The sequence below is a fragment of the Antechinus flavipes genome, chromosome 3, assembly GCF_016432865.1.
Source record: "Antechinus flavipes isolate AdamAnt ecotype Samford, QLD, Australia chromosome 3, AdamAnt_v2, whole genome shotgun sequence".
Lineage (NCBI taxonomy): Eukaryota > Metazoa > Chordata > Mammalia > Dasyuromorphia > Dasyuridae > Antechinus > Antechinus flavipes.
The window spans coordinates 626,910,592-626,924,207 of NC_067400.1; the positions used below are offsets into that span (position 1 = coordinate 626,910,592).

General features: G+C 37.9%; 1 protein-coding gene across 2 annotated transcripts; it reads left to right on the plus strand.

The window, feature by feature from the left end:
- The first annotated feature begins 3,434 nt into the window (after positions 1-3,434).
- Positions 3,435-12,794, plus strand: LOC127556657 (zinc finger protein OZF-like). Of its 2 annotated transcripts, XM_051989938.1 has the most exons (4): positions 3,435-4,171; positions 4,681-4,810; positions 5,248-7,695; positions 10,764-12,794. In XM_051989938.1, the coding sequence occupies exon 4, from the start codon at positions 10,844-10,846 to the stop codon at positions 12,266-12,268; it is 1,425 nt and encodes a 474-aa protein (XP_051845898.1). In that variant the 5' UTR covers positions 3,435-4,171; positions 4,681-4,810; positions 5,248-7,695; positions 10,764-10,843; the 3' UTR covers positions 12,269-12,794. The 2 variants fall into 2 exon arrangements, with proteins under 2 accessions (XP_051845898.1, XP_051845896.1); XM_051989936.1 differs by having other exon boundaries at positions 3,435-4,810.
- The last annotated feature ends 822 nt before the right edge of the window (positions 12,795-13,616 follow it).

Here is a 13,616-nt window from a genome sequence, read left to right on the forward strand (position 1 = left end):
CCGCCCCCATTCTGGGTGATCAGGTCCGGGGGGAGCAACCCCTGTAACGGAGGAGGGTAGAAGGGGACAGACAGGGGTTGGAGGACAGATGTGATAAGTGGGCTCGAGAAGGAAGTATGAAAGCCCCTCGGGGAGTGGGGGCTCCTTGGCATTGGAAGTGAAAGCTTGGGAAGGGCTGAAGCAGAGCCGCTGAGGGCTGTTTGGGGAAGGGGCACTTACTTTGGTTTCAAGGGGAAGGGCGTGGCCACTGTCAAAGAGGTGGGTGGGAGCCTTTTTCGTAAAAATATTTTTATTTCGTTAAATAATTCCAATCACCACCTACTAAAAAATCGTTTACAAATTTTTGAATTCCAAATTCTCTCCCTTCTTTGCGTCCCTTTCCCCTCCTTGAGAAAATAAAACAATTGGATGTGGGTTATAAATGTGAAATCATACAATACATATTTCCATATTTGCTAAATTGCAAAAGAAAACACAAAATAAAAACAAGGAAATTTCTTTTTTGTTTGTTTTAAAGAAAAACTGTGCTTCAAGCTAACTTCAGAGGAGGGATAGTATTTTTCATCATGGGTCTTTTGGAATTGTCTTGGATCGATGCCTTGAACCCGAGCAGCCAAGTCCTTCACAAGTGGTCATTCGCAATGTTTTGGGTTTACTCACTTCAGTTTGCGGGAGTTCACATAAATCTTCCCGGGTTTTCCTCAAACCATCCGACTTGTCATTTCTTACAGCACAATAGTATTTAATCACAATCACATAATCCTAAAAAGTTCATCCATTCCCCTCTTGATGGCCGTCCAATTCTTTGCCACCACAAAAAGAGCAGCTTTCAATATTTTTGAACAAATGGGTCTTCCACCTTTGCCCTCAAGCCCCCTTTTTAATCTCCTTGGGTTAAAGACATGCTTGTAGTATTGCTGGGTTAAAAGATGTACACAGTTTTATACACTTTGGGACATAATTTCAAATGATTCTCCCGAATGGTTGGATTAGTTCGCAACCTTCCCATGCTTTCGAGTTCCAATTTTCCCATGTACTCTTCAGCATTTATCATTTTCTTTTCTGTCACGTTAGCCAGTCTGATAGGTGTGAGATAATATCTCCCAGTTTTTAAATTTATATTTCTCTAATCAATAGTGATTTAGGCCAGTTTTTCTTTGATTTGTTCCGAAAACATCCTTTGCTCATTTAATTTTTGTCAGATATAGAGTTCTCACCCCCAAAGCTTGGGTCTTAGGGTTTATCAAACACTAGATGACAGTGTTATTTACTATTGTGTATTATTTACCTAGTCTATGCCACTTTTCTATCACTTTATTTCTTAGCCAGTATCAGATTGTTCTGATGATTATTGCTTTGTAATATCTGGAAATTCTGGGTTGCCATGTTTCACATTTTTTTTTTCTTGTTCTTTTGATGTTCGTAACCTTTTGTTCCTCCAGGTGAATTTTGTTACTATTTTTTCTAATTGTAAAATAATATTTTGATAATTTGATTGGCATGGTACTGAATAAGTACATTAACTTAGGTAGGAGTGTCATTATATTAGTTTAGGTCTACCCATGAGCAATTAATATTTCTTTAGTTGTTTAGATCTGACTTCATGTGAGTGAAAAACGTTTTATAATTGTGTTCATATGATCCCTGAGTTTTTCTGGACAGAAACAATCCCAAGTATTTTCTATTGTCTTAAGTTATTTTAAATGGAATTTCTCTTTCCATCTTTTGCTACTGGACTTTGTAGTATATAGAAATGCTGGTGATTTTTAAAGTTTATTTTACATCCTATAATTGTTTCAAGTAGTTTTTTGAGTTGATTCTTTAGAATTCTCTAAGTATACTATATCCTCTGTAGAGTGATAATTTTATTTCTTCATTGTCCAGTTTTCTTTCAATTCTTTATTGCAATAGCTAGGCTAGCATTTCTAATATAACATTGCATAATACTGGTGATAATAGACACTTTTGCTTCACTCCTAATCTTACTGGGAAGGCTTCAAGTTTATCCCTATTATAGTTAATGCTTTTGGTTTTAGATATATCCTACTTACAATTTTAAGAAAAGTTCCATTGATTTCTCTGCTTTCTAGTGATTTTAGTAAAAATGCTTAGTGTATGGTGTCAAAGGACTTTTTATATCAGTTGATATAGTTATATAATTTTTGATTGTTATGATCAATTATGCTAATAATCTTCCTAATATTGAATTACCCCTGCATTCCTGTTTCAGTCTCATCTGGTAATAATATTGGAAGTGAGATTTAATAAAGGTCAGAGCAAGGCAATTCTTTGAGCAAGATGTCCTTTATTAGCAGGGGCATGTAGCCTGGAAACAAAGCCTGGTCTTGGTGGTGATTGCCCTTCATTGCTGAAGAGGACCGAAATGACATTTGAGTTAGAGTCGAGTTAGAGTGTATCTGACTGGCTGATCGGGCCAGCATGACTTTGGAGTGCTCTGTCCCAGTTTGGATGCAGACAGCCCCTATGAACACTTGGGGTGGATACTCTAACTTTGTGCATTAACCAACTCTGTTTTGGTCAGAACACACATAGCCCCTTCTCTGAGGAGGGCACGCCGGGCTGGTCATCCTGTGCCAGTGTCTTTCACTTCATAGTCAGTTCTAAAGTTCTTCAGAGAGACTTTGAGAGCGTCCTTGTATCCCTTTTTTTCTGACTCCCTTGTGTGCGCTTGCCTTGTGTGAGTTCTGCATGATATAACCTTCTTGGCAAGCGTGTTGGCATTTGAACCGTGTGGCTGGCCCAATGGAGTTGTGCTTGGCAGTGTAGTTCGAGACAGGACCTCAGTGTCTGGTTCCTTATCCTGCAAGGCAATCTTCAGAATCTTCCTAAGACAATTCAAATGATGCTAGGTTCCATGTGTCAAAGACTGGAGGAAGAGCCCAAAGTCCTTTTTAAACCTAGCAGGATCTTCCTTCTGATTGGCAAGACCCTTTATAGTTTGGACATCTTCCCTAGCCAATAGAAGGCAACTCTGATTGGTGGATATTTTAATAAGGAGGTAGGCTAATTCTCAGCTTCTCCCATTACTTTATTATTAAGGGGCAATAATTATATTGGTTACTAGTATTTTAATTAAATTTTCATATTGATATTCAGTAAGGAAATTGATATATAGTTTTCTTTCTCCATTTTTGCTTTCCCTGGTTTAAGTATCAAAACTTATATTTATGTCATGAAAGAAATTTGTTAGAACACCCTTCTTTGCCTAGTTTTTTCAGTTAGTTTATATGGATGTTGGCATTAATTGTTCCTTAAATATTTGGTAGAATTTACTTGTGGTAGATATGTGGTAAATGTGGTAAATATCTGGTCCTGAGTTAATTTTTTGTTTTGTTTTAGGGAGCTTATTAATGGCTTGTTCCATTTCCTTTTCTAAAATAAGTTATCTAAAATAAAATATTTAAATATTCCATTTTTTCTGTTATCTGGGTAGTTTGTGTTTTTACAAATATTCATTCATTCACTTAGATCATCAGTTTTACTGTCATATAGACAAAATAACTCCTAATAATTGCTTTAATTTCATCTTTATTAGTGGTGCATTCATCCTTTTCATTTTTCATTCTAGTAATTTTTTTTTTCATTTATTAGCAAGTTCTGTATTGTAGGTAAATATATAGTTCTAGGGCATTATAGCAAAAATGAACAGCAACAGTTGATCCAAGCTTCAATGTGGATGACCTGCCTGCTAAGAGTTGTATGTTACTTGAAGTAAACTGATAATTTTTTTTTGCCACGAACTGGAAATTAGTTATAGAGATCTACAAAGGAACTTTTAAGGAAGTTTAGCTATCCATAGTATAAGTCTGTTGCTATGTAATTCCTTCCCCCTCCCCCCAACGACATAAAAAGAAATTGAAGCAATAAGATTGGCAACAGGGAACAAAACTATCACGTTTTTGCAGATATAATGGTTTACTTAAGAGAACCCTAAAGATACAACTAAAAGTTAATTGAAACAATAAACAACTTCAGCAAAGTTTCAGTTTACAAAATTCAGTTACAAAATTACAACATCATTACCATTTCTTTATTTCACCAACAAAACATAGCAGCAAGAGATCGAAAGAAAAATTCCATTTAAAGTAACTGCAGGAAGTATGAAACACTTGGAAGTCTCCCTGCCACGACACACAGAAGATCATGGAAGGTAAAAGGGATAATATTTATTAAGTTAAATTAAAATATTTTTGCATAATTTCAATGTTGTGCAATATAGCCAAAATGAGAATAAGAAAACTGGGGAAATAATTTTTACAACACATTTTTTCTGATAAAGGCCTTTTTTCTCAAATATATAGGAACTGGCACAAATATATAAATGTAAGAGTCGTTCCCCAATTGATAAATTAAACTGACATGTTAACACAAAAGGTTACAGAATTGTGACGAATTACTAGCAAGAAAAAATGTTTTACATGTTACCAGTTTTATTTTGTGTACTGAATTTTATGGGTTATATTATGGTTATTGAGATAAGAAAAGTATATTTTGTTAAATTTTTTTGTTTTGTTATTTTGTTAAAAAGAATTGTATGCCGAAAAATATATTTTCAGTAATCTCTAGTGAAAGATCATAGTTTTTGGTGGTTGCAGAAACTTATTTTTCCTAAGTTCACTGTGGTGACATTCATGTTTTTTACTTTTATTCTGTTTCTAGGAATGTTACCTATGTCATACAGATATATTTCTAAGAATGTTAGCCTGTGAAAGTTGAGGATTGATCCTAACAGATATTCTGCTGCTGGAAGCCCTTTCCATTTGGCCCATACTACCCTTCTGATCTCTTGGTGAGTGTCTTACAGGGATACCAGGATCATGGTTCCCTGTCAGGCCTGGCTCTGGGCTGATTTCCAGCTCCTGCTTCTTGTTCAGGTTCCCCTCCCATCCTAAATATCCTGAAGGGCCATCTCTTACCATGGGTCCCAACCTTCACACCTCACTCAGAGTCTCGTGGAGGGAAGAATTCTGATTCAGGAGTCATTGAAACCGACTGGCACCTGCCCATTTGGAATATGAATACCTTTCCTGCCTCTTGGGGCTCTATAGAGGGATGAGACAGAAGAAGGAATAAGAGAGGGTAGACAGTAGTCTTCAATTCAGACCATCTTGGTTTCCAAGCCTAACTCCACCTGCTGCTTTCCTCTTTTGGGTGGAGCTTCTCCCCAGAAGGCAGTGCCAGGAACTGGGTGACTCCCCAGGAACCTCACTCTCTGAATCTTTGTAGGCCAGCCCCTCGCCCAGGCAGTGACGGGCAGACGTCTCCCCCTCTGGGATCCTTCTCCTTCCCTTGTTCCACCTGAGGAGGGCATGGCTCCTGGACCCCAAAGATTCTCATGGCAGGTGAGTGAAGTGGCTTGACTTGCAGTATAGCAAAAGCACTTCATTGGCCAGATAGAGGAGGCAATGGAGTAGGGGCCATCCTCTTAGCAAACTATTGTGATACTCCAAGGAATAGATGGTGAGGGTCTGTGCCAGGGTTGGTGCAACATCAGAGAAGAGAAGCTAGTTTATTGGGGGAATGTTATAAAAGTGAAATGAATAGGTATTAGCACTAGACTGGATAAGGGACAAGGAAAGACAGGAGTCAAATTTCACATCTGAATTAGGAACTCCAGCGATTGGGTGGTTGCTGCTGCCCTTAACAGTAATAGGGATGGTAGGGGGGAGAGGGTGAATCTTAACAGAACGGGGTAATAAATTACATTTTGGATATGTTGAATTTAAAATATCCACTGATATGTCTGAAAGGAAGTTGAGATCAGAGATGACTCACATTATTAATTTTTTAAAATCACATCAACTTTTAAATTAAAATAAGAGGTAAGATGTTCAGATGAGACTGGGTGTCAGTAGTTAATACATATTTATTGTGTTTATGATACATCAGGCATATCATAAGGGCTAATTCAGATCCCCCAAAACAAAGACAGTCTCTAACCTCACAGAGCTTACACTCCCATGGAGAGGGGAAGCCAACATACAAAAAGAAGCCCATGGAGGTCAGAGATAACCCAGCAAACACTGAGGCACGGTGGGGAAGGCAGAAGCCCCAGAGTGGAGCAGCCAGATGGGAGGTGAAGTATCTGAGCTCAGCCCTGTCCTCCAGTGGAAGTCTGGAGTTTGTGGCCCCATCCTCCACCAGAGAAGCTGCAGGTAGTGATGAGGTGGAGTGCTAAAGCTGCCGGGATGTCCCCACAGGGAGCCTCCTGGGGAATGGTGGAGATGGCCTACAGGCAAGTCCAGAGTTAGTATGGTGAGATCCTCATCTGGTGAGAATCGAGCTTTTTCCCGAAAGGAAATTTGCAGCTTGTGACCTCACCCCATGGTGGTGAAGGATGCACATGGAAGGTTTGAGAAGGAAGCTAGAGAGTCAATTAGACAGGAAGCATCTGTGCTCCAGTTTTCTCCTGTAAATTGATGAGAGTTGGACTAGAAGAGTTCTGAATCTCAGCTCTAAGTCTTGTGAATTTTGATGGTTAGGAGTCCCTGACATTCAAGGATGTGGCTGTGGACTTCACCCAGGAGGAGTGGAGCCTCTTGGACCGTTCTCAGAAAGAGCTCTACAAGGAAGTCATGCTGGAAAACTCCCAGAACCTGCTCTTCCTGGGTAAGCACACCTCCCCGAGGAACTCTGAATTGGCTGTCACAGGAGTAGTGTGGGGGTTTGGATATTTGCCGTTTATTAGCAAGTAAAAGGGGTGGGTTCTCCTGCTGCTTGGTTTTCTTGACAAAAAGTCTTTGTGTTTTGTGATAGGAAGCTGGGATTTTCTTTTCCTACTCCTGAAGTTGTCTCTTTCCTATTTCAAGTAACTTCAGGTTACAAAACAAACGGGTTATGGAGCCTGAGACTTGGAAATAATCTCAGAGATTATGCCACGTAGGCCCTGCCTGGAAAATGGATTTTGTCTGCAGGCTCTCGGCAAACGACTCGTGCACCTTTTCCTTGAAGAAGGGCAGTGAAGGGACCAACAAGGTCACTCCTCCCTTGGGATGGGTCAAGTCTTAAAGTTGGCTGTTATTAACAAACATAAATCCCTAGTCCTAGTTGGCTTTGTATATCTTGGTTTTTCCTTCATTCTTCTCCAAATTCTAGCACAGATAGCACAAAAGGAAGGAACAAGCATTTACATAGTCCTATCATATGCCTGGTGCTGCTCTAGGTGCTGATCCTTACAATGCTGTCATTTGGCTGATGAACCTAAAGAAACAAATTCAGTGACTTGTTCAGGGATATGCGGCTCCTACGTGTCTAAGGCTCAGTTGGAGCTGAGTCTTCCTGATCTCCTGCCTGGCTCTCCCACTACTGAGCTTGTAATGGGCTCCTGGTTCTAGATCATGGAAGCCATAGGATGTGATTATGTTTCTGTGAAGGAGGCAAAGACAGAATTTTCTTATTCCCATTTAGCTCTATGATTGCACCCATCCCTTCCTCCCTGCCTCCAGCCCCAAGACCCCAACAATAAACTTCCTGGAGTCCTGGAACCCTCCTGAGGTCCTTGCTTGCATTTCCCCTTTCCCTAAAGAGAGCTGAAGTGTACATTTCTCTCCATCATCACTCCTTATTCCCCGTGCCAAGGAATTCCAGTTCTCAGAGAAGAGTTGGTCTCCCACTTTGAGGAAAGGGAAGCATCGTGGATCCTGGATCAAATAGACCTGAGGAACCTCTGTCCAGGTGAGTGAGACAAGAGCAGGTATATGAGGGCTGTTACCACAAGAAGCATCAGTGCGGTAGGGAAGAGAATGCTAGGATTGGGGGCAGGAAGACCTGACTTGGGATTCTTTTTTTAGATGCTTTTTAGCAGTAAGATCCTGGGAGTAACGAGCCTCTGAGCATCAGTGTTTCCCATCTATGAAATTAGAAGTTTGGACACCATGGCCTTTCGTTTCCCTTCTAGCAATAAATCTGTGATCCTACAAAAAGTCATTATGTAGAATATTGGGGCATGGAAATCTGAAAGCATCCAAAAAGGGCTGAGGCTGTCCTGTAGTAGCTCTTTCCTACACTTTTTAAGGACCATCCCTAAGTGAAGGGGCAGGTCATTTCTTCGAGAGCCTCCTTGGCTGTGGATCAAAGCATCTGGAGTTGCAAGGTAGACTTCGCAGCACAGGTTCCTTGTAGACTGGGAATGAAATAAATTGGAGGCCGAGGGAAGAGGAGAGAGGTTAGATAACACAATGGCCTCTCAGTCTCCTTGTATCATCATCTGCCTATCACAGGAAGAGATCCATTCTACGGGTCTGAGTTAGACCTCCAGCAGCCACTGGCAGGTGACTTCTGTATCACAACATACACCATCAAGTCCACAAGCATTTATTCAGCGTGTGCCACACACTCATACTAAGTACAATAGATAACTGTGCCTTGGTCAAAGGGAGTTCAAAAACTAGTAGGGAAGACAACATGTAGAGTCCTGCTATATGCAGAATGAATTACAGTTAATTAAAAGAGGAAAGACACGGAGTAAGAAGGACTGGAAAGGACTTATTGTAGAAGATGAGCTTTTACATAGGACTTCTAGTCATGGTGGCAGCTGGGGAAAAATTTGGAGTCAAGAGTTAGAGGCTCCTGTTTAGGTAACAGAAAAGAGACCTGTTCTATTGGAACATGTGGAACAGGAGTAAGTGAAAGAAGACTGAAAAAGAAGAGAAGGGGAAGATGATGAATTTTTTAGAAAAATAGTAAGACTTCTTATCTATAAGAGTTCAGTATAAATTTATTTTACAGATTTTGTTGAATATGAATAGCATTTTTTCATCATATAAGTTATAATCAGGAAGTTGTTAAACATAATTTACTATGTGAAATTCTTTTTACATTTGGGCTTTTTTTTTTTAAACAAAAATTTGCTCCACTTGGTTCAACAGCTGCCAAAGTCAATCTCCAATGTGGTTCTGCTTTCAGTATTTAGTAATAAGAAAAACAACAGTAAAAATTAGAATAATAAGTGACATTATGTAGTTTCTATGATACGCCAGACATTGGGTTAAGTGCTTAATAGACATAATTTCATCTGATCCTCAAAATACCATAAGGTAGACAATGTTATCCCCACTTTATAATTGAGTAAACAGAGATAAAAAGAAGATAAGAGGCTTGCCCAGTGTCATAGAGCCAATAAGTATCTGAGGAGGGATTTGAACTCAGGTCTCTTTATTGCTCTGCCGACTTCTCTATTCCATTTAAATTTCGATTTGTGACCAGGTTAGTGAAAATGCTCTCTCATGCATGGGGGAAGTGGAAAATGGGAGAATTTCCTGGAACTTCATTTGCTTATCTTGCTTTGCTTTTTAAAAAGTGATGCATTTATATAAAAGTGTTTTTGTAACTTTCTTTTATCTATTGTTGGCACATTGTCTACACTCTTACAGAAATTCTGCCAAATGGTGGTCCTTTTATTAACGTGATCCTTTGAAAATCGACGCAATAGAAGAAGATATATTCAGATTTCAAAAATAGTTTTTAACTATAAGGGGCATTTTTTTTGTAGAATGGTTATTATGGTCCCTGATAGTTGCAAGATACATTGTAAAATCCATGTCTACTAAGCATGCTTTTCAGAGAATCTGCCATCTTCACTGCAAAAACACAGACATCTGTATCATTCTGATCAATGATTATAGCATGGATTTCATGAAATTCTAAGGTAACTTTGGAATGAGAGGACTACTCTGGTGCCCTAATGATACAGATAACAAATGAGGGTATTGCATACATGTGACCATCCAATGGGCACTTGTTTGTGCTTGAATGTCAAATCATTCTGACAGTTTAGAAATGATGAGAAGCTGAGAAGCAGTGTCTGTTTTACTCATATCAAAATTTGATATAATCACTGTGTGAACATCCAAACCATTGTATGCTTGAATATGACTATTTGAAATCACAGCATAAAGAAATCTTTTATGTTTCAAACATGCTTATTGTTGCAGAGGAGAAATATGTTTGCAACAAAATCAGGCTATTATTTACAGCTTAAGATACCACTGAAGAATTTTTGGCTTGGTTCCCTTAGATACAACCAAGAATCTTCAGTGTGTTCATGAACTATTAATAGATTAAAAAGGATCACCAGGGACATTACATTATGCTCAAAGAAATTTTTAATGTGTGCAGCACATGGGATAATTATGGATCTGAATAGAATGTAAGAAAAGTTGAATATAACATAAAAATTGAATATGTATATAATATAATATTTAAATTAATATGACAAGAAAAAAGTGTAAATCTCTTTCTTAGTTTAATAAAAAATTTACCTAGGATGACACAGGGATAATGAATCAAACCTGATCCATATAGAAGAGCAGGAAACTTTTATGAGTACTACAAAATGAAAATAATAATCAGCAAAAGGCATTTCAGTGAAGGACTGTAAGTCAAATGGAGTATGGCCATTTGGTGCTAGGGGTTGAACACAATCAGTCCTAGAGTCCTAGTTTTTCCTGTTGAGATGTTGGTCATATCACTTGGCTATTCTGAGCTGATGACTTGAATTATAAAATGTAATGAGAATCCCCACCCTGGCCATGTCACGGTTTGTAGAGAAGATACTATGTTATTGTTTGCGAAGTTCCTTGTAAATTAAATCATTCTGGCATTTTCAATTGATAGATTCTGTTTGAAAACTCTTCTTTTTGATTGGGGGAATAGAATATAAGTCAATGTATTTACTTCCAATGGACAGAAGATTTATTTATATGCATGTATATCTACAAATATATTTTTTTTTCCCCTTTTAGATGTTGAGACAAGATCTGAAGTGAATGAGACTCCTGCAGAGTTAAGCATTTCTGTGGGAAAATTTCATCAGCAAAGGTTGATGACTGATGGGCCCTGTGACTTTAATTTGAGAGAAATCTGTGATTTGGATATCAAGATAGAGAAAGACCTAAATAATCACTATGAATTTGGTAAAGATAGAAAAGGTTTCAGACAATATTCAGCCTTAATTCAGTGTAAAAAAATGACTTCAGGAAATGAATGTTTTCAATTCAGTGAAGAAAGGGAATGCTTTCCTGAAAAGGTTAGTCTTATGCAAGCTTCTGAGAAGCTTTCTGAAATGCAAATGTATCAAGGGAACCAAAGGGAAATGGCCTTCAGTTTGACTAAAGACCTCATTAGACCTCAGAAAAATTATACTGGGAAAATGGTTTATATATTTAATGAAGATAGGAAGACCTTTAGCCAGAACTCAAAGCTCATTGGCCAACATAAGATTCACATTCCAGGGAAACCTTATGAATGTAATCATTGTGGAAAGGCTTTCACAAATAGGTCCAGTCTTGCTATACATGAGAGAATCCACACTGGAGAAAAACCTTATGATTGTACTCAATGTGGAAAGACTTTCAGAACGAGATCCAGTCTTAATGAACATCAGAGAATCCACACTGGAGAAAAACCTTATAACTGTAATCAATGTGGAAAGTCTTTCAGACAGAGCTCCAGTCTTTATCTTCATCAAAGAATTCACACTGGAGAAAAAACTTATGAATGTATGCAATGTGGAAAAACTTTCACAAAAAGATCCACTCTTGCTAACCATCTGAGAATCCACACTGGAGAGAAACCTTATGACTGTACTCAATGTGGAAAGACTTTCAGAACGAGATCCAGTCTTAGTGAACATCAGAGAATCCACACTGGAGAAAAACCTTATAAATGTAATCAGTGTGGAAAGACTTTCAGACAGAGCTCCAGTCTTTACCTCCATCAAAGAATCCATACTGGAGAGAAAACTTATGAATGTAATCAGTGTGGAAAGACTTTCACAAAAAGATCCACTCTTCACATACATCAGAGAATCCATTCTGGGGAGAAAATTTATGATTGTGATCAGTGTGGAAAGGCTTTCCCAGATAGGGCCAATCTGACTAACCATGTAAGAATCCACACCGGAGAGAGACCTTATCAATGTAATTATTGTGGAAAGGCTTTTACACAGAACTCCAATCTTGCTAACCATCTGAGAATTCACACTGGAGAGAAACCCTACGAGTGTAATCAATGTGGAAAAGCTTTTACACAGAACTCTAGTCTTGCTGTGCATCAGAGAATCCACACTGGAGAGAAACCCTACGAATGTAATCAGTGTGGCAAGACTTTCAGACAGAACTCCAGTCTTGTTGTACATCAGAGAAGCCACACTGGAGAGAAACCTTTTGAATGTAATCATTGTGGAAAGACTTTCAGACAGAGGGCTTCACTTACTCAACATCAGAGAATTCACACTGGAGAGAAATAATAGGAATATAATCACTGTAGGAAGGCTTTCAAACATCTCTAGTTTTCCTCTTCATTGGGGAATCCAAACTGGAAAGAAACCTTATGAATGTAATTAGTGTGACAAAGCTTTTAAGTAACAGTCATCCCTAATTTTCATTAGAAAATTCCTATAAGATAGAAATTTTATCACCATAATTAATGAGGAAAGATATTCAAATGGAGTATAGAGCTTGTTCAACATCAGAAAATTAATTCTGAAAGGATGCTCTATATGGACTAAATGGAGATAGGCTTTCATTCAGAGAGCATCTCTTAATTTATATCAGAAGATTCATTTTTGGAGAGAAATTGTACACATTTCTTCAATGGGAACATGATTTTGTTTGATAGAAAGATCACTAGATATTAGAATATTCATGCTGGAAGGAAGATTTATAAAAGCAATACCTTTTGTCATTGTCAAGGCCTATACATAAGAATTCATGTTTCATTACAAATTGGAGAAATCATTCTGGAAATAAAACTTACAGATCTGAGTAGTGAGACTAGGCCTCTTGCTGTGGTATAGACTTTTTAGACACCTGCATATTTCATACTGTTCATAACTTAATAATTATTTTTTGAAATCTGTCTTTATGATCAATAACATTCCATAGCATTTGATCTTCATTTATTTTTTTCAAATTTGTAAAATTTTCTATACTTCAGATTATCTACTCTTTCAACAAAATTTATATTTTGGATTAAAAATTCAAGCCACGGTTGTGAATGGTACCTAAATATGTTTTCTTCTGTTCTTGTTTTTTCATTCCATCAGTAAAAATTCCACTTCTTCCATCCAACTCAAATGAGCAAGAAAGAAAAACAAACCCCCTACTAGAGATATGTATAACCAAGCACAATATTCTTGTGTTGTCCAAGTCCATGGCTCTTCACTGTTTGAATTTGTTCTTGCAGTATTTTTTCTTTGACCTTAAAGTCCTGGATATGTGATGATCCCATAAGTTTTTATTGTGGAGTTTTTTTTTTTCCTCCAAGGTGATGAGTAAATTCTTTTTCTACTTTGACTTCAAGTCTTAAAGAGACTTGGGCTGCATTTTTAAAAAATAGAATATCTGGGCTCTAACTCTGATGTCTTTAAGATATAATAGCTAAGATTCATATAAATCTTATAGAAGTAGCACTTTGTCTCTAGTACTCTGCTAAGTGCTTTACAGTTATCTCATTTGATCCAACAACCATCCTATAGTAAGATTTTTCAGAGTCCTTTTAGCTAATCATGCTATGGCATGAATAAGGCAACTCGAGATACAAGAAGACAAGTACACGGAAGTTTACTTAAAATTGTGACATATACAATCAGTAGG

Coding starts and splice junctions, on each gene's coding strand:
- LOC127556657 (XM_051989936.1), top strand. CDS start 10,844: ATGACTGATGGGCCCTGTGACTTTAATTTGAGAGAAATCTGTGATTTG.